This window comes from Pecten maximus, chromosome 2, assembly GCF_902652985.1.
Source record: "Pecten maximus chromosome 2, xPecMax1.1, whole genome shotgun sequence".
Classification (NCBI taxonomy): Eukaryota; Metazoa; Mollusca; class Bivalvia; order Pectinida; family Pectinidae; genus Pecten; species Pecten maximus.
In genome coordinates, this window is record NC_047016.1 from 9,331,332 (window position 1) to 9,357,111 (window position 25,780).

Here is a 25,780-nt window from a genome sequence, read left to right on the forward strand (position 1 = left end):
GATAAAGCAGTCTACAGCTGACCATACAGAAGTATCTGGTTAGTAAGGTAGTCTGATACTTCTGGTTAGTAAGGTAGCCTAGTGAGTGTATACACCAGTCACACATTAGTTCAAACCTAACCCATCACTGGATCTATCGGCTTGGTTATGGCCTGATCAGGACTATCACCAATAGATATTGACCAATTGACAGGAAAATTTCAGAAAACATTGTTATGTTGTCTATGAACGTCTTAGTGAATGTCATAAAAAACATCAATTTTTGGAATTAATACTTTTACTGTTATACTGAATGGAACTAACAAAGCAATTTCTACCGAGGTTGAACACTTTGGAGAACTATAGTGATATAAACCAGTGAAATAATCTGTCAGGGAGGGGATATGTAATGTACAGTTATGTACTGTCACTAAAGCGTGGGAGTGTCACTTCAACAATCTCTGCATCCACATACATGCCAGGATTTAAGGAATAAGATGTGCTTATGTTAAGTCAGGGAACAGTTCCAGTGGGAGACAGATCCTGCTGGTTTTCTCCAATCACATTATGAGGAACTGTACATCAGAGTGAATTAAGTGTGCACGGTCTGTGTTAGGACAGCTTAGTCTGACCTTTTAGCACCTTTGTCAGTGTATTTATTAGATAAGAGTGTCCTTACCCACATGAGTAGTCAACAGAAAAACTAATGGAAACAGCACTGCATGCATGCAGAACTTGCTCACTAGATTTGGAGTAAAAAGACGGAGTTTTTACTTCGGCAATCTTTGATACAGGGAATTAAATACATGGAGGAAGAAACCAGGATGGTGTATAAGTTCTGATATGTCCCTCAAGTGAAGAAACCAGGACGGTGTATAAGTTCTGATATGTCCCTCAAGTGCAGTTCAGTACATGGAGGAAGAAACCAGGACAGTGTATAAGTTCTGATATGTCCCTCAAGTGCAGTTCAGTACATGGAGGAAGAAACCAGGACAGTGTATAAGTTCTGATATGTCCCTCAAGTGCAGTTCAGTACATGGAGGAAGAAACCAGGACAGTGTATAAGTTCTGATATGTCCCTCAAGTGCAGTTCAGTACATGGAGGAAGAAACCAGGATGGTGTATAAGTTCTGATATGTCCCTCAAGTGAAGAAACCAGGACAGTGTCTAAGTTCTGATATGTCCCTCAAGTGCAGTTCAGTCTTTAATTAATGGTTATATTTCCCCAGGAGAGAGAATCCATTTAGGAGTGGAGGAGAATGGTGTGTCCGACCATCAGTGCCTACCCCAGGGCCTGAGCTCTCTGATCTGTAGGAACCCAACCTAAAGACAGTTGTGCATAATTTTGTAATTTGGGTTTGATCTACTTCTGACTTTTGTGATTTGATCAGTGATTTAGATGTGTTACAACAGCCTTCTGATGGTCATCTCTGAATCTCTATACAATGGTCTGATCAATGTGCAGAATACAAGTGCATCAATATATGCATCAAATACTGCCAAATAAGGGAGAACTATTCACATGGTAAAGTTTGTATGTGTCACATCTCATCCTGACTATTGATTCATGAAAGTGTGTATGATATATAAATGAATTACACAGAAACTTGATGGAGATGAGGCTCATTTATAGTGCGACTGCTCAATCTCGGACAATCAATTTAACCGCAGTTCTGGTCGTCAGACCTCACAGGAAACTGTGGTGATGACTTGGAATTATGATATATTGCGTGGGTGAAAACAAAATTAGCATTTAGGCATCAGCACAGTAGTATTACAAGGTATCACTGATGTTTGTGTAAATGTTTATCTTGAGATATGTAACAAGATGCTGACAGTTTGATTACACACAGTCAAGTGATGACAGAAATTGACATTTGCACCACCTGATGTTATACAGGAGAGACTTGACCAGAACAAGATCTGAATGTCCGCTTTCACTGTGAAATTTCTTAAGAAGGGAGTTAACCACACAAGTCTATTGTAGTACCACACAATTCTGTAATAGTGCCACACAAGTCTGTAATAGTATCACACAAGTCTACAATAGTACCACACAAGTCTGTAATAGTATCACACAAGTCTATTGTAGTACCACACAAGTCTGTAATAATACCACACAAGTCTGTAATAGTACCACACAAGTCTGTAATAGTACCACACAAGTCTGTAATAATACCACACAAGTCTGCAATAATACCACACAAGTCTGTAATAGTACCACACAAGCCTGTAATAGTACCACACAAGTCTGTAATAATACCACACAAGTCTGTAATAATACCACACAAGTCTGTAATAGTACCACACAAGTCTGTAATAGTACCACACAAGCCTGTAATAATACCACACAAGTCTGTAATAATACCACACAAGTCTGTAATACTACCACACAAGTCTGTAATAGTACCACACAAGTCTGTAATAATACCACACAAGTTTGTAATAGTACCACACAAGTCTGTAATAATACCACACAAGCCTGTAATAGTACCACATAAGTCTGTAATAGTACCACACAAGTCTGTAATAGTACCACACAAGTCTGTAATAATACCACACAAGCCTGTAATAGTACCACACAAGTCTGTAATAGTACCAAACAAGTCTGTAATAATACCACACAAGCCTGTAATAGTACCACATAAGTCTGTAATAATACCACACAAGTCTGTAATAGTACCACACAAGTTTGTTATAATACCAAACAAGTCTAATAATACCACACAAGTCTGTAATAGTACCACACAAGTCTGTAATAATACCACACAAGTCTGTAATAATACCACACAAGTCTGTAATAGTACCACACAAGTTTGTTATAATACCAAACAAGTCTAATAATACCACACAAGTCTGTAATAGTACCACACAACTTGATGTGATGTTGACTTTAGTTCTATCATTGGCATATGAATAATTGATATAAACTACTTTATATGAAATGTGAAGGGTTTATGACACTCTGGTGAGATGAGTCAGATTTATATTTGGGTTTCTACCTGTAATTTGCTGGCTCTCGATAGTGCCAGATCTTAGATAAAAATAGAACATAAAATGATATCCGACTTTGTGGTAAACTTCAAAAAAACATTAGCAGTAACACATAACACCTCCATTCCGACAGTGTAATATTCTGTCATTTATTGATTCTTAATCTGGTTAATCTTTGCTGATGAGCAAATCAGTTTATTGCAGACTGTATGAATTTTGTCTTCAAATCAACATTTCTGTGTGTCTTGTGCTAGACGTCATTGATTTTCACTAGTGTTGATATCCAGACGTTTTAAATATGACAATTTCGGGCTAAATGGACTTAGCCTTTGTATTTGATTCTGTCTTGCTAATGAGGATGTACACTGATGACAAGTGATTTTGTGGTGTGTGTTGATTCACTGGACAGATCAGATTACCACACCACAAGGATATCCTTGTAAATTTGTGCAGCAGATCATTCAAATATCGGATTAGTATATATACAGTGTGTGGCCGTGGATTAACATCAAATCTGGATATCACCATGCTGCTTCTCAAGTACATCCGTGGATTGTGGGGTAATCAAATTTGTTGTGTTGTTTTCAGAATAATTCATCTAATCTCACTGAAGATTTAATTAAATCTTTGCTGTTTTCTTAATACATGATGACCAAATCTGTAAAATAATTGTATCTAAATGTTATTTTTATTAGACAAACATAATTTAACTAGAGGTTACCTATACAAGACAAAGATTTTGGATCATTCATAGTGCAATGTGACATGAAATTACTATAGACAGCTATTACTATAGACAGGTATTACTATAGACAGGTATTACTATAGATATGTATTACTATAGACAGGTATTACTATAGACAGGTATTACTATAGATATGTATTACTATAGACAGGTATTACTATAGACAGGTATTACTATAGACCGTATTACTATAGACAGGTATTACTATAGACCGTATTACTATAGATATGTATTACTATAGACAGGTATTACTATAGATAGGTATTACTATAGACAGGTATTACTATAGACAGGTATTACTATAGACCGTATTACTATAGACAGGTATTACTATAGACAGGTATTACTATAGATATGTATTACTATAGACAGGTATTACTATAGACAGGTATTACTGTAGACAGGTATTACTATAGACAGGTATTACTATAGATATGTATTACTATAGACAGGTATTACTATAGATATGTATTACAATAGACAGGTATTACTATAGACAGGTATTACTATAGACAGGTATTACTATAGACAGGTATTACAATAGACAGGTATTACTGTAGACAGGTATTACTATAGACAGGTATTACTATAGACATGTAATACTATAGACAGGTATTACAATAGACAGGTATTACTATAGACAGGTATTACTATATATATGTATTACTATAGACAGGTATTACAATAGACAGGTATTACTATAGACAGGTTTTACTATATATATGTATTACTATAGACAGGTATTACAATAGACAGGTGCTACTATAGACAGGTATTACAATAGACAGGTATTACTATAGACAGGTATTACTATAGACAGGTATTACTATAGACAGGTATTACTATAGATATGTATTACTATAGATATGTATTACTATAGACAGGTATTACTATAGACAGGTATTACTATAGACAGGTATTACTATAGACAGGTATTACTATAGACAGGTATTACTATAGACAGGTATTACTATAGATATGTATTACTATAGATATGTATTACTATAGACAGGTATTACTATAGACAGGTATTACTATAGACAGGTATTACTATAGACAGGTATTACTATAGATATGTATTACTATAGACATGTATTACTATAGACATGTATTACTATAGATATGTATTACTATAGACAGGTATTACTATAGACAGTTATTACTATAGACAGGTATTACTATAGACAGGTATTACTATAGATATGTATTACTATAGACAGGTATTACTATAGATATGTATTACTATAGACAGGTATTACTATAGAGAGGTATTACTATAGACAGGTATTACTATAGACAGGTATTACTATAGATATGTATTACTATAGATATGTATTACTATAGACAGGTATTACAATAGACAGGTATTACTATAGACAGGTATTACTATAGATATGTATTACTATAGACAGGTATTACTATAGACAGGTATTACTATAGATATGTATTACTATAGACAGGTATTGCTATAGACAGGTATAACTATAGATATGTATTACTATAGACAGGTATTACTATAGACAGGTATTACTATAGACAGGTATTACTATAGATATGTATTACTATAGACAGGTATTACTATAGACAGGTATTACAATAGATAGGTATTACAATAGACAGGTATTACTATCGACCGGTATTACTATAGACAGGTATTACTATAGATATGTATTACTATAGACAGGTATTACAATAGACAGGTATTACTATAGACAGGTATTACAATAGACAGGTGCTACTATAGACCGGTATTACTGTAGACAGGTATTACTATAGACCGTATTACTATAGATATGTATTACTATAGACAGGTATTACTATAGACAGGTATTGCTATAGACAGGTATTACTATAGACAGGTATTGCTATAGACAGGTATTGCTATAGATATGTATTACTATAGACAGGTATTGCTATAGACAGGTATTACTATAGACAGGTATTGCTATAGACAGGTATTACTATAGACAGGTATTGCTATAGACAGGTATTACTATAGACAGGTATTACTATAGACAGGTTTATATATATGTATTACAATAGACAGGTATTACTATAGAGAGGTGCTATTGTAGATATGCAGGTATTACTGTATATATGTATTACTATAGACAGGTATTACTATAGACAGGTATTACTATAGATATGTATTACTATAGACAGGTATTACTATAGACAGGTATTACTATAGAGAGGTATTGCTATAGACAGGTATTACTATAGACAGGTATTACTATAGATATGTATTACTATAGACAGGTATTACTATAGAGAGGTATTGCTATAGACAGGTATTACTATAGACAGGTATTACTATAGATATGTATTACTATAGACAGGTATTACTATAGATATGTATAACTATAGACAGGTATTACTATAGACAGGTATTATTATATATATGTATTACTATAGACAGGTATTACTATAGACAGGTATTACTATAGACAGGTATTACTATAGACAGATATTACTATCGATATGTATTACTATAGACAGGTATCGAGGATTATTGTGATGAGATTTCACCATAGACAGGCAGTGTTGCTACAGACAGTAGCTATTACACATGAACTCTGTATTCCCTGAGGAGCACAGCTACATACGAGTGTAATTCAGATGTGCTAATTGATACCTTGCTAAGATTGGGCCCATTTGCCGATATGGAGATAGCATTACTTACTGATTCAGGAACGGCAGGTTTCAATATTCATATCTGAGTTTAGCATATTTCTGTGATTGAGCGGGTGTTAAAAATCTGGTGTCTTTACTTGAGTATATTCTATGGTCATAAGAGTTATCCCCCTTGTACCATAATTCTGTGATTGATACTTCTCAACTCCATTCTTTCTTATTCCATACTCCAATTGCTCTCTTGGATTAATTGGCTTGAGATTTCAATTATATAGAATGGATGAGGAACTGTGATGTGGGTTTCTGGAGGACAGAAAGATATACAATAGTAAACCCTGGCTCAAGGATGATATTTTTAGGAATGTTTAAGACTGGCCACCAGCCCTTTAGTTTCTATAAATAGATTATCTCCACTTAGTTTAAAAACTTTGGGTCTGGTCAAATCTAGAAAAACACTTCCTGAAATAGTAGACTAATGATCCTGCTGAGTTGGTGGCTTCACAATTAGAAGTAGACTTTGAGTATCAAATCCTTATTTGACCAGTATCTAGTGAGTATCAAATCCATATTTGACCAGTATCTTGTGAGTATCAAATCCATATTTGACCAGTATCTAGTGAGTATCAAATCCATATTTGACCAGTTTCTAGTGAGTATCAAATCCATATTTGACCAGTATCTAGTGAGTATCAAATCCATATTTGACCAGTATCTAGTGAGTATCAAATCCATATTTGACCAGTATCTATATATATCTAGAATCAAACATACCCTGGAGACCTAAATCATAAAGCTCAAATTTATTTTTGATTTTAAAATTCTAGAGACAGGGGGCCAGTCTAGGGAGGGCTATGATATTGGAGTATATATTTTGAGAAAGACCCAGGGATGGTCTATCTTGGCAGGTCTAAGTTTCAGAAGTACACTTTGTAAAGAAAACCAAGGATGGTCTCTCTAGGCAGGTCCACGTTACAGAAGTACACTTTGTAAAGAAGGCCAAGGGATGGTCTCTGTAGGCAGGTCCACATTACAGAAGTACACTTTGTAAAGAAGGCCAAGGAATGGTCTCTCTAGGCAGGTCCACGTTACAGAAGTACACTTTGTAAAGAAGGCCAAGGGATGGTCTCTCTAGGCAGGTCCACATTACAGAAGTACACTTTGTAAAGAAGGCCAAGGGATGGTCTCTCTATGCAGGTCCACGTTACAGAAGTACACTTTGTAAAGAATGCCAAGGGTTTGGTTTGTTTTTGTTTAATGTCCTATTAACAGCCAAGGTCATTTAAGGACGTGCCAGGTTTTGGAGGTGGAGGAAAGCCGGAGTTCCCGGAGAAAAACCACCGACCTATGGTCAGTACCTGGCAACTGCCCCACGAAGGTTTCGAACTCGCAACCCAGAGGTGGAGGGCTAGTGTTAAAGTGTCGGGACACCTTAACCACTCGGCCACCACGGCCCCTCTTGTGATGCCAAGGGATGGTCTCTCTGGGCAGGGCTAAGTTACAGAAGTACACTTTGTAAAGAAGACCAAGGGTGGTCTCTCTAGGCAGGTCTTAGTTGTGGAAGAACACTTTGTGAAGAAGACCAAGGGATGGTCTGTCTGGGCAGGTCTAATTTACAGAAGTTCTCTTTGTGGAAAAGGCCAAGGGATGGTCTTTCTGGGCAGGTCTAATTTACAGAAGTTCACTTTTGAAGAAGACCAAGGGATGGTCTCTCTGGGCAGGTCTAATTTACAGAAGTTCACTTTTGAAGAAGACCAAGGGTGGTCTCTCTGGGCAGGTCTAATTTACAGAAGTTCACTTTTGAAGAAGACCAAGGGTGGTCTCTCTGGGCAGGTCTAATTTACAGAAGTTCACTTTTGAAGAAGACCAAGGGATGGTCTCTCTAGACAGGTCTTAGTTATTGAAGTACACTTTGTGGGGAAGCCAAAGGGATGGTCTCTCTAGACAGGTCTTAGTTATTGAAGTACACTTTGTGGGGAAGCCCAAAGGATGGTCTCTCTAGGCAGGTCTTAGTTACAGAAGTACACTTTATGAGGAAGCCCAAGGGTGGTTTCTCTAGGCAGGTCTTAGTTACAGAAGCATAATGTATTGTGACAGTCCTATGATAATTTATACAAACATCTGTTTTTACTAGACGCCACATCATATTAATACCTATGATCATGATGCAGACATCCATTACATAATCATCAATGGGAGGCTGACCTAATGTAAAATTACCTGGTTCACATTTAGAACGCAGCTCAGCTTTATTGGTTCTACTGATGTGTTGATTTGTCCTCACATCTTTAACTCATCTTGTTAGTTTTATCAAACTTGACTGAATTTATCAAACGTTTAAGTCTGTTTATGGTGAACCAGTCGCTGTATCTGTGTGTCATATTTAACAGATTGATTATTATATTATAGAATTCTATTTGTTAAGTTGTTGATTATCACTAAGACAGACTAGTTTGAAGGCTAAGTTGACAGGGTGGAAACTGGTGAATATATTATCTCTACAGGTGTGCACACTACAGGTAAAATTATTATTGATGTGTGGTGTCGGAACGGAAGTAAAAAAATCGGCTCTATTTACCGTCCTGATCACCAGACCCTGATAACAGATGGTAAATTAAAAGGAAAAATGTTGAACTATGTGTTAGACTTGTATGCTCCTTTGTAGCATGTTTAGATGGGAACACTGATATTCACTGGTAAATTTAGATAAATAAAAAAAATTCATTAACATTTTAAAATCAATATACTGTAAACTGCGAGTATGAAGTCTCTCATTGCCTATGTTACACTATACACACAAGTTATATGCATGATTTTTTTCTTGTCTTTACCAAGACAAGTCATCACAAACAAGATTACACAATAGCTTTATGGTCAAAAAATTGTATGGATGTAAGCAGAGGATTACCCAATCTCAGAGGACAGTCAGCTGTCGAGGTTTACACAGGCAGGACTGGAGTGTAGAAACAACCGCAGTCTTCTATGGTACGCAGTCTTCTGTGGTCCGCGGGGTACCATTAATCCCACGTACAGGTGATCTGACAAACCTGTGTTAGTGTGGAGACCAACATACAGGTGCTCCTTCCCTCTCAATGCTCTACAAAATTCTTCTCATTTTGGATAGATTTGACCTGTTTGGTTGAATGTGTGTTTGATTCTGATGGAGTTCTATCACTGTTAATGTGACCTGATGGATTTGGGTCTGTATTTAACAAACGGTAATGTGAGATAGTATATGTCATACAGAAGAACCATCATCAAAATTACTTAAAACATATCAGGGAGTATAGGAACCATTTGATCGTGTGTGTTGGAGTCCTTTTTCATGTGTAGGTACTGTATGTTATAGTTGTGATGGACAGTTAGACTTGTGCGTTAACACAGAAGGTATCAACTTTTACATCTATCCAAGCCACTTACCTTGTGATATTGTATTTAGTGAGCTATTACTCAGGATTTCGCCTGCTGCCATTTTATTGGCAGAATGCTTTGTGGTCCTATATGAAGCTGTAACAGTGTATTTCGGCATTCTCACCACATTGCATATACTACTTGAAAACATGCTCCTCCAACACGATGCTTACATTTCGTGGAGAAGAAAAATTAAGTTTTAACATGCTACACCTACGTCACGAACCTGCAGAGAGAAGTTTTTGTAAGAATGCGGCAGCAGATCTAGACCTGTAGTGACAGAGGTGCCATCTTGTGGTGATGTGACAGGCGCGTTATGAGAAATACCTGTATTATCCTAGTGCACAATTTTAGGAGTTAAATATTGAGAGCTACAGTGTCACATCTTCAGGAAGGTGAGGTGTCTAGTGCAGTTCAGCAAGGCATTTATGTACATGGTGCATTGCCATGGATACCAGGATTGTACTGTCTTCAAAAGAAACCTGTTTTCATGTACTTGACGTAACGGGCGATACACCTCCTTAGATTGGTGAGGCTTTGGGATAGACATCAGGACATACTTATTTTACCGAACATCGAGGACAAAACATGACTGCAGCATCTTATAATCAAAGGAATGAAACTTGTTAAAATGATAAATAAGTAGAGATAGCCCTGTTTACAACCAGTAGAGGTTCCGATATGGAGTGCCTAGTTTCTCTACAATTAACTACCCACACTTCTGCATAGCTGTGTCGATATGTGAGCGCAGATATTTTTTATGGCCTTTTCCTTATTGATCCTAGGATTGGCCATTTTCTCTGGGAATGAACCGTGGTTAATTTATAACAAATATGAGAGGATAGTTTTGTGTACTTATTGACAAATCAAATGTTTCAACCCACCCGAACAGATTCTTTTGAAGGATAATGTCAGAAGTATGGAGACATAACTATTGTCACTTGGTGTGACCAGGAGTTGTAGTGTGAGGTCTACACCTTTACCTGTACATTAGGATCTTTTAACCTCTGTAATGGTTATTTACAACATCAACAAAAACATTTTTGGTGTATTTATAAATCTGTTGTAATAGCAGTCAAAATACGGTGCCATTTTAAAGTCTGGAGTATGATTTATTTTATAATGTAATCTTATAAAACTATTTTGAAGCAATGTTCTTATAAGATTTACGAGGATTATGTTGACCACAATATCTAAAGCTGTTTAGGATCGATGGAAGTACAGACTGCCTAATACACTGGCTTACCAGTTCATAACCTCCAACATAAACTTATTCTGTGGGTACAACAGAATCAACAGGCATGAAACAAAAACGGATGATTTGGATGCGAAGCATGAAGTGACTGTTTCACCGTGAAAGGAAAATTGACTGTTATGATGTGATTATGTAGAACACAGCCATGGACTGTTTCTGTAGCTGTTTTACGTGTAAAGATGACTGTTATAAGGCTCGCTCTAAACCCCTGCTCCGGTAATATGACATTCCTCAAAAGGGCCAGCATATTGACCGGAGGGTGTGACCCTTCCTCTGGGAGTGACCAGCGCTCTCTGTTGTCCAGTTCTGACTGCCGACTGGACAGTCCGTGTAATTTACTGGACAGTCCTGATATAGACAATGACCAGGACAGTAAGTATATTGAACAAGTGAGATACTTACCATCATCTGAACATATTAAGTTGTTGAGATATATATATGTGTGGCTAATTTAGATACATAAATACACAACATTCTTACTGAACTGTCTATAAATAAGGCTACAGTGGTCTTACTGAACTATTTATAAATAAGGCTACAGTAGTCTTACTGAACTGTCTATAAATAAGGCTACAGTAGTCTTACTGAACTGTCTACAAATAAGGTTACAGTGGTCTTACTGAACAGTCTACAAATAAGGCTACAGTGGTCTTACTGAACTGTCTACAAATAAGGCTACAGTGGTCTTACTGAACTGTCTACAAATAAGGCTACAGTGGTCTTACTGAACTGTCTATATATAAGGCTACAGTGGTCTTACTGAACTGTCTGTATATATGTTACAGTGGTCTTACTGAACTGTCTGTATATATACCACAGTGGTCTTACTGAACTGTGTGTTTATATGCTACAGTGGTCCTACTGAACTGTCTGTATATATGCTACAGTGGTCTTACTGAACTGTGTGTATATATACTACAGTGGTCTTACTGAACTGTGTGTACATATACTACAGTGGTCTTACTGAACTGTCTACAAATAAGGCTACAGTGGTCTTACTGAACTGTCTACAAATAAGGCTACAGTGGTCTTACTGAACTGTCTATATATAAGGCTACAGTGGTCTTACTGAACTGTCTATATATAAGGCTACAGTGGTCTTACTGAACTGTCTGTATATATGTTACAGTGGTCTTACTGAACTATCTGTATATATACCACAGTGGTCTTACTGAACTGTGTGTTTATATGCTACAGTGGTCCTACTGAACTGTCTGTATATATGCTACAGTGGTCTTACTGAACTGTGTGTATATATACTACAGTGGTCTTACTGAACTGTGTGTACATATACTACAGTGGTCTTACTGAACTGTCTGTATATATACCACAGTGGTCTTACTGAATTGTGTGTATATATACTACAGTGGTCTTACTGAACTGTCTGTATATATGTTACAGTGGTCCTACTGAACTGTCTGTATATATACCACAGTGGTCTTACTGAACTGTGTGTTTATATGCTACAGTGGTCCTACTGAACTGTCTGTATATATACCACAGTGGTCTTACTGAATTGTGTGTATATATACTACAGTGGTCCTACTGAACTGTCTGTATATATGCTACAGTGGTCTTACTGAACTGTCTGTGTATATATACTACAGTGGTCTTACTGAACTGTCTGTCTATATGCTACAGTGGTCTCACTGAACTGTGTGTTTATATATAAGGCTACAGTGGTCTTACTGAACTATCTGTATATACACTACAGTGGGCTTACTGAACTGTGTGTATATATACTACAGTGGTCTTACTGAACTGTGTGTACATATACTACAGTGGTCTTACTGAACTGTCTGTATATATACCACAGTGGTCTTACTGAATTGTGTGTATATATACTACAGTGGTCTTACTGAACTGTCTGTATATATACCATCGTGGTCTTACTGAACTGTGTGTTTATATGCTACAGTGGTCCTACTGAACTGTCTGTATATATGCTACAGTGGTCTTACTGAACTGTCTGTGTATATACTACAGTGGTCTTACTGAACTGTCTGTATATATGTTACAGTGGTCTTACTGAACTGTCTGTATATACACTACAGTGGTCTTACTGAACTGTGTGTATATATACTACAGTGGTCTTACTGAACTATCTGTATATACACTACAGTGGTCTTACTGAACTGTGTGTGTATATACTACAGTGGTCTTACTGAACTGTGTGTTTATATACTGCAGTGGTCTTACTGAACAGTGTGTATATATACTACAGTGGTCTTACTGAACTGTGTGTTTATATACTACAGTGGTCTTACTGAACTGTGTGTATATATATTACAATGGTCTTACTGAACTGTCTGTATTTATGCTACAGTGGTCTTACTGAACTGTCTGTATATATTCTACAGTGGTCTTACTGAACTGTGTGTTTATATACTACAGTGGTCTTACTGAACTGTCTGTATATATACCACAGTGGTCTTACTGAACTGTCTGTATATATAAGGCTACTGTGGTCTTAGTGAACTGAGTGTATATATACTATAGTGGTCTTACTGAACTGTGTGTATATACACTACAGTGTTCCAAGGTTCCTGTGAGAGAGATGATTCTATTGTTTCTGTGAGGGAGATGATTCTTTTGTTTCTGTGAGGGAGATGATTCTGAGGTTTCTGTGAGGGAGATGATTCTATTGTTTCTGTGAGGGAGATGAGTCTAAGGTTTCTGTGAGAGAGATGATTTGAAGGTTTCTGTGTGAGAGATGATTCTATTGTTTCTGTGAGGTAGATGATTTTAAGGTTTCTGTGAGAGAGATGTTTTTAAGGTTTCTGTGAGAGAGATGATTCTAAGGTTTCTGTGAGGGAGATGATTCTAAGGTTTCTGTGAGAGAGATGATTTTAAGGTTTCTGTGAGAGAGATGATTCTAAGGTTTCTGTGAGAGAGATGATTCTAAGGTTTTGTGAGGGAGATTCTAGGGTTTCTGTAAGGGAGATGATTCTAAGGTTTCTGTGAGGGAGATAAATCTAAGGTTTCTGTGAGAGAGATGATTCTAAGGTTTTGTGAGGGAGATTCTAGGGTTTCTGTAAGGGAGATGATTCTAAGGTTTCTGTGAGGGAGATAATTCTAAGGTTTCTGTGAGGGAGATGCTTCTAAGGTTTCTGTGAGGGAGATGATTCTAATGTTCCTGTGAGGGAGATGATTCTAGGGTTTCTGTAAGGGAGATGAGTCTAAGGTTTCTGTGAGGGAGATGATTCTAAGGTTTCTGTGAGGGAGATGCTTCTAAGGTTTCTGTGAGGGAGATGATTCTAATGTTCCTGTGAGGGAGATGATTCTAGGGTTTCTGTAAGGGAGATGAGTCTAAGGTTTCTGTGAGAGAGATGAGTCTAGGGTTTCTGTGAGGGAGATGATTCTAAGGTTTCTGTGAGGGAGATGATTCTAGGGTTTCTGTAAGGGAGATGAGTCTAAGGTTTCTGTGAGGGAGATGATTCTAAGGTTTCTGTGAGGGAGATGCTTCTAAGGTTTCTGTGAGGGAGATGATTCTAATGTTCCTGTGAGGGAGATGATTCTAGGGTTTCTGTAAGGGAGATGAGTCTAAGGTTTCTGTGAGAGAGATGAGTCTAGGGTTTCTGTGAGGGAGATGATTCTAAGGTTTCTGTGAGGGAGATGATTCTAAGGTTTCTGTGAGGGAGATGATTCTAAGGTTTCTGTGAGAGAGATGATTCTAAGGTTTCTGTGAGAGAGATGATTCTAAGGTTTCTGTGAGGGAGATGATTCTAAAGTTTGTGTAAGGGAGACAGTTCCAAGGTTCCTGTGAGATATGGTACGAGAATTACCCAACTATTGACTAGCAATTACACAACTGCCATACATCATCATTCTAAACCCTGTAACTGGAAGATTGGTTAGCAGTGTTTCCTAGAGGTTTGAAGTCATTTCTAACAATCAATATGTATGCACCGTTGATGATAAACCTGCAGTGGTCTTCGTCTACAACCGATTTACTCTCTATTATCTGTTATCAGTATTTCTTTTATGTCAGCATATTGATGTTATTGGGATTTTAGTTTTATGACTAAGAGTATGACAGAAGGAGAGGGTGGGGTTTGTGGTTTTGGTCATCTACTGACAATAAGGATGACATAACAGAAGGAGAGGGTGGGGTTTGTGGTTTTGGTCATCTACTGACAATAAGGATGACATAACAGGAGAGGGTGGGGTTTGTGGTTTTGGTCATCTACTGACAATAAGGATGACATAACAGGAGAGGGTGGGGTTTGTGGTTTTGGTCATCTACTGACAATAAGGATGACATAACAGGAGAGGGTGGGGTTTGTGGTTTTGGTCATCTACTGACAAAAAGGATGACATAACAGAAAAATATGGCACATGTTTTAGATATATGTAAACATTGCCAGTTAACCCTACATATTACCTCTAATAAAGTATAGATATTTGTAATCTGTACAAAATTTGCAATTTTAATACAGCTCTGAAGGATAAGTAAACTTATATTTTCTGTGATTTTTAGAACTGTGAATACCATGGTAACAGCTTAAAAAATGCTCAAAAATTGCAAAATATTATATTTGACCCAAAATGACACAATTCTCTACACAAATTTTTTTCTGAAACCTATTTGAAATTAAATATCTATATCCCAAAGACAGAATTAATAATTGTTTTGACATATGTTGTAAATTAAGTTTTTTCTGCTATCTTACCTTTTCCATGGGCTTCCATTTTTCGCTGTAGGCAAAACTAAATTTCCTGTGTAAACACACTTTCGGAAAATCCGGAAATTTAAAATCCGGAACCAATTTATTAATTTTTAGCTCACCTGGACCGAAGGTCCGGTGAGCTTATGCCATGGTGCGGCGTCCGTCATCCGTCCGTCAACATTTGCTTCAAATCACTACTAGTCAAAAAGTTCTTATTGGATTTTGACCAAATTTGGTCAGAAACATCCTTGGCGGAAGGGGATCAGATTTTGCATGAATGGTGACTCTGACCCCCAAGGGGCCTGAGGGGCGGGGCCCAATAGGGGAAATTGAGGCAATTCCTTTAAATCGCTACTAGTCATAAAGTTATGAATGGATTTGAACCAAATTTAGTCAGAAACATCCTTTGGAGAAGGGGAACAGATTTTGCATAAACGGTGACTCTGACCCCCAAGGGGCCAAAAGGGCATGGCCTAATAGGGAAATAGAAGTAATTCCATCAAATCGCTACTAGTCATAAAGTTATGAATGGATTTGGTTGGTCAGAAACATTCTTGGAGGAAGGGGAACAGATTTTGCATAAAGGTGACTGACCCCTAAGGGGCCAAAGGGGCGGGGCCCAATAGGGGAAATAGAGGTAATTCCTTTAAATCGCTACTAGTCATAAAGTTATGAATGGATTTGAACCCAATTTGGTCAGAAACATAATTAGGGGAAGGGGAACAGAATTTGCATAAATGGTGACTCTGACCCCTGAGGGGCCAAAGGGGCGGGGCCCCATAGGGAAAATAGAGGTAATTCCTTCAAATCGCCACTAGTCAAAAAGTTATGAATGGATTTGAACCCAATTTAGTTAGAAACATCCTTGGGAGAAGGGGAACTGATTTTGCACAAATGGTGACTGACCCCTGAGGGGACAAATGGGCGGGGCCCCATAGGGTAAATTGAGGTAATTCCTTTAAATCGCTACTTGTCATAAAGTTATTAATGGATTTGAACCCAATTTGGTCAAAAACATCCTTGGGGGAAGGGGAACAGATTTTGCATAAATGGTGACTCTGACCCCTGAGGGGCCAAAGGGACGGGGCCCCATAGGGTAAATAGAGGTAATTCCTTTAAATCGCTACTAGTCATAAAGTTATGAATGGATGTTCTAAAAACAATTCTTGAGGTCTTTCAGACCCATAGAGAGTCTAGACTTCGTTATTTCTTTAATGCAGTTTGGATCTCCACACCATAACCATATATAGTGTTGTTTGAGATTGACAAATAAACGAATTGAACATGAACATTATTTTGACATTTGGTCTAATCCAACCAGGTGAGCGATACAGGCCCCATGGGCCTCTTGTTGTTTTAACAAATGTGAAGCCTGTTTGTACTACTTCATACTGAATATACCAATTATAGTGTACATTTATTTTTTCATTTTTTATGCATATCATAATACAGGAGTTATTTGCTTAATAAAAAAATCGCCCATGGCCAGCCTGTCCTACTGTAGTGTGCTACCATAACAGGAGAGGGTGGGACTTGTGGCTTTGGTCATCTACTGACAATAAGGATGACATAACAGGAGAGGGTGGGGTTTGTGGTTTTGGTCATCTACTGACAATAAGGAGAGGCGTCCCATCCTTGACTTGGTGGTCCACTCATCTACTGGAGGAATATAGGGACGAATCTGTACATCGGCTGACCAGAGACCAATGACTCGACATCTTAGTTTTTGATAATTTGATAAAGAATGCTACCATATTAACACAACCAGTAGGACAGACCAAGCTAGGATGTATCCTCCTTTAGACCAGGATCGCTGTTACAGGGGTTGTCATCGTGTCAAAGGTTTACCTGGGAATAGCATATTTAAAAAGTAACATATAAGATAAAAACCTATTATAGATTAGTTCAATGTAACTTGATATCGGCATCAATAATTCAGATGTGTGAGGTCGGCTGTCTGTCATTTGTGTCCTAACATGATCAATATAGGGCCCGATGGGTACCATTCTGGTCCGAGTATGGACAGGTGTGGTTATCTGGTCCGAGTATGGACAGGTGTGATAATCTAGTCCGAGTATGGACAGGTGTGATAATCTAGTCCGAGTATGGACAGGTGTGGTAATCTGGTCCGAGTATGGACAGGTGTGATAATCTAGTCCGAGTATGGACTGGTGTGATAATCTAGTCCGAGTATGGACAGGTCCGAGTATGGACAGGTGTGATAAATACACCTAAGCTGGTCATCAAGCCTATTTCGTCAATCTTAATATAGTGTACGACATACCACCATCAAAACCACCTACTTACATGGGATACAATCATATCGCCCTTTCATATACCATACTTGTCAATATTTCAGATTTGAAATTGGAGGAGAACATGACAAAAGCTATTGAATGGTTTACCATAAGAGGTCAAAACAACAAAAATAATTGTATTACTTTAAAGGCATTTACTTTTAAATTCTATAAATGGTCACCTTTAATAAGAGAAGAAAATCATGTCATTCATTAAAACATAAGAATTCCTTGTACCTGTATAAATGTCATGGATACCTGTATATCAAGGTCAGCAATACCTGTATATAAGGTCATGCAGCACTACCAGCATGTAAAGGTCAGTAAAACCTGTATATAAAGGTCAGCAATACCTGTATATGAAGGTCAGCAAAACCTGTATATGAAGGTAGTAATACCTGTATATGAAGGTAGTAATACCTGTATATGGAGGTCAGCAATACCTTTGTATAAAGGTCATCTGTACCTGTATATGGAGGTCAGCAATATGTTTGTATAAAGGTCAGTAAAACCTGTATATGAAGGCTGTTATACCTGTATATTGAGGTAGTAATACCTGTATATAAAGGTCAGCTACTGACTTTGGTTTTAGATACTGGTATGTAGTCTGACTGTAGATTAGGAAGTCACTCTGTATCTGCCTGATGTACAACAATGTTAACCCCTAATCGGGCCTCGTGCTAGACTACCATGTCATTGTGACTGAAACATTAAAATAATCATTAATGTTTCATATTTTTGTCCCTTTTGTCAGATTATTGATTGGGACTGTTCAACATGTCTCAAATTATGTTGAATTTTTAAACACAATTATTGGATTGACATTAAGGATTTGGAGAATGGAAAAGGTACAAATGATGGCAGTAAAATATTATTAAGCCATGAAATTTTATTAGAGTTTGTGGATAGGCTGTAATGAGCTGTGACTAATTAATGGGTTCAGAAAGAGGTACAGATCCAACAGGCTGAGGTGTTCTCACTGTAGGATACAATAACATGGCGGCTACCTTGACGACTATTTATAAATTCATAGTCAGTATTTTAATCCAACACGATAGGAATACATATACAGTGTATATAAGCAATTAGGCAGGGTTGACAAGTTAAAATAGTCGTATCGTACATGGATATTTGGTAGGATCAAAAACTCTCCATAGATGGAAGGGTCTTATGGTGCTTTACCAAAATTGTGAATTTCATGACCCTGGGGTCTCATGTTCGCCCCTTGGGAGGGGGTAAACTTTACAATAGTTTATATAGGGAAATCACATTTTTGACTATTATTTGTTGGATTTGTATTGGAATTCATTCTTATCTGGTCAACATTATCAGCATGGGAGAACAGGTTGATGTTTTGCATAAATTGGCCCTGACTGATCCCCAGGGGCTGATGAGTGGGGCTAAAAAGAGTCAAATTGACTGAAATTTCAAAAATCTTCTTCTCTTCTCTCATATTTGGTAGAATCAAAAACTCTCCATAGATGGAAGGGTCTTATGGTGCTTTACCAAAATTGTGAATTTCATGACCCTGGGGTCTCATGTTTGCCCCTGGGGAGGGGGTAAACTATACAATAGTTTATATAGGGAAATCACATTTTTGACTATTATTTGTTGGATTTGTATTGGAACTCATTCTAACCTGGTCAACATTATCAGCATGGGATAACAGTTTGATGGAATGCACATGTTGGCCCTGACTGAACCCCAGGGGCTGATGGGCGGGGCTAAAAAGGGTCAATTAAATTAACTGAAATATTTCAAATCTCAGTTGACCGTTAAGGCCCTTTGGGCCTCTTGTATACTTATGGCTTGGTACATTGATACTAAGTTTGACTGTTCTAGGATGATTTCCCCTGTTGTAATGTAATGTTCTCTTGTGTTTCTCCCGAGTGTCCCTAGATTTCTGCCGTTTCTCCCGAGTGTCCCTAAATTTCTACCCTGTTTCTCCGAGTTTCCCTGGATTTCTGCCATGTTTCTCCCGAGTGTCCCTAGATTTCTGCCCTGTTTCTCTTGATTTTTCCCTTGATTTCTGCCCTGTTTCTCCCAAGTGTCCCTAGATTTCTGCCCTGTTTCTCCCAAGTGTCCCTAGATTTCTGCCCTGTTTCTCCCAAGTGTCCCTAGATTTCTGCCCTGTTTCTCCCAAGTGTCCCTAGATTTCTGCCCTGTTTCTCCCAAGTGTCCCTGGACTTCTGCCCTGTTTCTCCCAAGTGTCCCTGGACTTCTGCCCTGTTTCTCCTAAGTTTCCCTGGATTTCTGTCATGTTTCTCCGAGTTTCCCTGGATTTCTGCCCTGTTTCTGTTAAGTTTTCCATGGATTTCTGCCCTGCTTCTCCTGAGTGTCCCTGGATTTCTGCCCTGTTTTTCCGAGTTTCTCTGGATTTCTGCACTGATTCTCCCGAGTCCATAATGGTTTCTCCTCAATCTCTCTGCTAGTATTGTTAGTGAATGTTTCATGTGTCTGCTCCTTCCAGTTGACATGAGAAGATAGAGTCTAAAATGGGTATCTGATGTTGATTTCTCAGTATATCATATCCCTTGTCTGCTGAGTATATCAAGGTCAACATTACTTGTGTAGGATTAAACATGTGGGCTATGGTCTGTCTTAGAGAAAAACCTTCTCTTCTCAAGGTATGACAGAATATTGGAACGACATGCTGCTGTGTAATCTTACCTGTATTTATATTTTAACAAGGGGCCAGCACATCAACTTTCCCTAAAAGAATGGGTGTGTTCATTCTGAATCCATCACGAGCAAGCCAGTATAAAAAAAATCAACCATTTAATATAATCTCTCATCAAAATGAACAACAGCATATTTTTTTAAGATTTGGTTGTGAAGGTAATGATATCAATGATGTAGAGAATTCATGGTGGTATATCATAGAGTGTTGTACCCCTATGGTGGTATTATTGAGTGTTGTACCCCTATGGTGGTATTACTGAGTGTTGTACCCCTATGGTGGTATTACTGAGTGTTGTACCCCTATGGTGGTATATCATTGAGTGTTGTACCCCTATGGTGGTATATCATTGAGTGTTGTACCCCTATGGTGGTATCATTGAGTGTTGTACCCCTATGGTGGTATTACTGAGTGTTGTACCCCTATGGTGGTATATCATTGAGTGTTGTACCCCTATGGTGGTATATCATTGAGTGTTGTACCCCTGTGAAGGTTGAGAGGCGTTGCCTAGGATGTTATAGGTTTGTGTGTTACTATTGAGCCACCTGATCAGGCGTTTTGTGTTGTGAATGTGATTTGTTGGGATATGCTGGATTTACTTGCGTCTCCATCTTATGTCAAAGGACCTTACGGAAACAGATTGATGTTCATTCAAGTACACACTAACAACATTGCCGGCTGTTTCCCACAGTAACACAATGTAGCTGTCCGATCTGTTTACATCAAATTAAACATGAGGGCTGTACGCTGAGGAATTTATGGTCGACAAGATGAACCAATTTATATTTGAGAATCGGAAGAACAGGATAGGGATTAGTGGGGCACACTCTTCCATAATTGTGTTTCTCTCTGTAGGAAACATAAAAGAACACATGACGAGATATTGATCCTGTTGTAGGGATACTTTACCTTAGTCTGGTTATCGGACCTTACATTCTATATTACATTGCTATTCTTTTGTAGTGTCTATTGACACATTTTAAACTGTTCCTTCTGATCTATACATTTTAAACTTTAGTAATTCAGATTGATCGGTTAGGGACAACCTACATAGATTTTAGATTTGACAGAGTTTCTGACACCGGGGAAGATGACCATACTTCCATTAACAGACCCTGACCACACAGTAGTTTGTATACTTGTCCGGAAATGATAAACATTATTCATGTATATAGCAGCTTTAAGACATAACAGTGTTTTGTCTGTCAGTATCCTGACCCAGTGTGCTGTATCAATGTTACAATATTTTATTCTCCATCAATCCTCCACAGTAGAAAATCTTTCTTCTTAAATCAACAATAGATATTTTGTAGTTGATAATCATTGTCCACTTTTATAGTTCCACCATCTGTGCTGTAATGGAATAAACAATTCATACTTGTTAAATTTGATTTGAAACAGTAAGAGTTACTTCCCTTCCATTTCACTATTAAAACTATTTGCACATTTTCAATATATGGACATCATTGTATAGAGATGTTCCTTTTGTGAAAGTGTTTCTTTTATAGATATGTTCTTACATTGAGGTGTTCATTATGGTGAGGGTCAACCTTTATATAGAGATGTTCCTTATATGGAGGTGACGACCTTTATATAGATATGTTCCTTATATGGAGGTGACCACCTTTATACAGAGATGTTCCTTATATGGAGGTGACCACCTTTATACAGAGATGTTCCTTATATGGAGGTGACGACCTTTATACAGAAATGTTCCTTATATGGAGGTGACGACCTTTATATAGAGATGTTCCTTATATGGAGGTGACGACCTTTATACAGAGATGTTCCTTATATATATGGTGGTGACGACCTTTATATAGAGATGTTCCTTATATGGAGGTGACGACCTTTATATAGAGATGTTCCTTATATGGAGGTGACAACCTTTATACAGAGATGTTCCTTATGTTGCAGTGTTCTTAATATAGAGATGTTCCTTAGGAACATCAGGTAGATCTGTGCACCTGTCAGGTAACAATACTGCTAATTACAGGTAAACAAGAAGCCCCAGGTAGATACAGCCTACCTGTTTGATCTATGATTTAGATAAGTGAGGAGTCAACAGTATAGTCTGTGCGATGTTTGTTTAGAAACAGACACTGGATCCTACAGGTGTAGTGGGACCATTCACACCTGTCTGGGGGCTTCCCCGTCCCAATGTTGTATTGATGTTTGTCAACTCTGATAATCTCCCTTTATACTCACATCCTCCTGGGTAAATATCTGATTGTACCGTTATTGTACTGTTTCTCAGTTTACAATGTGGTGGAAGTTAGAGGGGTAATGTCAACACAGAGTTCATCAGGAATAAACAGTTCCTGTGTTAACATAATTGTGTCTAATATCTGTGTTAGAGAGAGAATCTTCTTTAAACTGTTTGATGTCTGTTGTAACAGAGGTCACCAATATGGTACAGATAGTTTGTGGAAAGTCTATAGTCCAGTCATAAACATTTTCATGTTTGTTTTGATTAAATTTGATGTTGAGACAGGACTATCTCAATCCCCTGCACAGCTGTGTTGGTATGTGACTGTTGGGTGTACTTGTGGGAAAGGCCTGTCTGTGATCCCCTGTACTTGTGGGATAGGCCTGTCTGCTATCCCCTGTACTTGTGGGATAGGACTGTCTACGATCCCCTGTCCCCTGTACTTGTGGGATAAGACTGTCTACGATCCCCTGTACTTGTGGGATAGGACTGTCTGTGATCCCCTGTACTTGTGGGATAGGACTGTCTGCGATCCCCTGTACTTGTGGGATGGGACTGTCTACGATCCCCTGTCCCCTGTACTTGTGGGATAGGACTGTCTACGATCCCCTGTCCCCTGTACTTGTGGGATAGGACTATCTACAATCCCCTGTACTTGTGGGATAGGACTGTCTGCTATCCCCTGTACTTGTGGGATAGGACTGTCTACGATCCCCTGTCCCCTGTACTTGTGGGATAGGACTGTCTACGATCCCCTGTCCCCTGTACTTGTGGGATAGGACTGTCTGTGATCCCCTGTACTTGTGGGATAGGACTGTCTGCGATCCCCTGTACTTGTGGGATAGGACTGTCTGCTATCCCCTGTACTTGTGGGATAGGACTGTCTACGATCCCCTGTCCCCTGTACTTGTGGGATAGGACTGTCTACGATCCCCTGTCCCCTGTACTTGTGGGATAGGACTGTCTGCGATCCCCTGTACTTGTGGGATAGGCCTGTCTGCTATCCCCTGTACTTGTGGGATAGGACTGTCTACGATCCCCTGTACTTGTGGGATAGGACTGTCTACGATCCCCTGTACTTGTGGGATAGGCCTGTCTGCTATCCCCTGTACTTGTGGGATAGGACTGTCTACGATCCCCTGTCCCCTGTACTTGTGGGATAGGACTGTCTGTGATCCCCTGTACTTGTGGGATAGGACTATCTACAATCCCCTGTACTTGTGGGATAGGACTGTCTGCGATCCCCTGTACTTGTGGGATAGGACTGTCTGCTATCCCCTGTACTTGTGGGATAGGACTGTCTATGATCCCCTGTACTTGTGGGATAGGACTGTCTGCTATCCCCTGTACTTGTGGGATAGGACTGTCTGCGATCCCCTGTACTTGTGGGATAGGACTGTCTGCTATCCCCTGTACTTGTGGGATAGGACTGTCTGCTATCCCCTGTACTTGTGGGATAGGACTGTCTGTGATCCCCTGTACTTGTGGGATAAGACTGTCTACGATCCCCTGTACTTGTGGGATAGGACTGTCTGCTATCCCCTGTACTTGTGGGATAGGACTGTCTGCTATCCCCTGTACATGTGGGATAGGACTGTCTACGATCCCCTGTACTTGTGTGATAGGACTGTCTACGATCCCCTGTACTTGTGGGATAGGACTGTCTGGCATCCCCTGTACTTGTGTGATAGGACTGTCTGCTATCCCCTGTACTTGTGGGATAGGACTGTCTGTGATCCCCTGTACTTGTGGGATGGGACTGTCTGCGATCCCCTGTCCCCTGTACTTGTGGGATAGGACTGTCTGTGATCCCCTGTACTTGTGTGATAGGACTGTCTGCGATCCCCTGTACTTGTGGGATAGGACTGTCTGCTATCCCCTGTACTTGTGGGATAGGACTGTCTGTGATCCCCTGTACTTGTGGGATAGGACTGTCTATGATCCCCTGTACTTGTGGGATAGGACTGTCTGTGATCCCCTGTACTTGTGTGATAGGACTGTCTACGATCCCCTGTACTTGTGGGATAGGACTGTCTGCTATCCCCTGTACTTGTGGGATAGGACTGTCTACGATCCCCTGTACTTGTGGGATAGGACTGTCTGTGATCCCCTGTACTTGTGTGATAGGACTGTCTGTGATCCCCTGTACTTGTGGGATAGGACTGTCTATGATCCCCTGTACTTGTGTGATAGGACTGTCTGCTATCCCCTGTACTTGTGGGATAGGACTGTCTGCGATCCCCTGTACTTGTGGGATAGGACTGTCTGCTATCCCCTGTACTTGTGGGATAGGACTGTCTGTGATCCCCTGTACTTGTGGGATAGGACTGTCTGTGATCCCCTGTACTTGTGGGATAGGACTGTCTGCTATCCCCTGTACTTGTGGGATAGGACTGTCTGTGATCCCCTGTACTTGTGGGATAGGACTGTCTATGATCCCCTGTACTTGTGGGATAGGACTGTCTGCTATCCCCTGTACTTGTGTGATAGGCCTGTCTGCTATCCCCTGTACTTGTGGGATAGGACTGTCTACGATCCCCTGTCCCCTGTACTTGTGGGATAGGACTGTCTGTGATCCCCTGTACTTGTGGGATAGGACTGTCTGCTATCCCCTGTACTTGTGGGATAGGACTGTCTGCTATCCCCTGTACTTGTGGGATAGGACTGTCTATGATCCCCTGTACTTGTGGGATGGGACTGTCTGTGATCCCCTGTACTTGTGGGATAGGACTGTCTATGATCCCCTGTACTTGTGGGATAGGCCTGTCTGCTATCCCCTGTACTTGTGGGATGGGACTGTCTGCGATCCCCTGTCCCCTGTACTTGTGGGATAGGACTGTCTATGATCCCCTGTACTTGTGGGATAGGACTGTCTGCTATCCCCTGTACTTGTGGGATAAGACTGTCTA

General features: G+C 39.2%; 1 protein-coding gene across 9 annotated transcripts in view; it reads left to right on the forward strand.

Moving 5' to 3' along the window:
* Window positions 1–25,780, forward strand: part of LOC117316602 (disabled homolog 2-interacting protein-like) — a 272,191-nt gene that overhangs the window by 137,991 nt on the left and 108,420 nt on the right. The window contains exon 1 of one of the 9 annotated variants that reach the window (XM_033871342.1): window positions 3,485–3,533. The exons of 7 other annotated variants lie outside the window; for them this stretch is intronic. In XM_033871342.1, coding sequence (XP_033727233.1) covers window positions 3,500–3,533 — 34 coding nt within the window. In that variant the 5' untranslated portion in view covers window positions 3,485–3,499. Of the gene's footprint in view, window positions 1–3,484; window positions 3,534–10,981; window positions 11,388–25,780 lie in introns of those variants that run through there. One more of the 9 variants, XM_033871303.1, reaches the window with a different exon arrangement.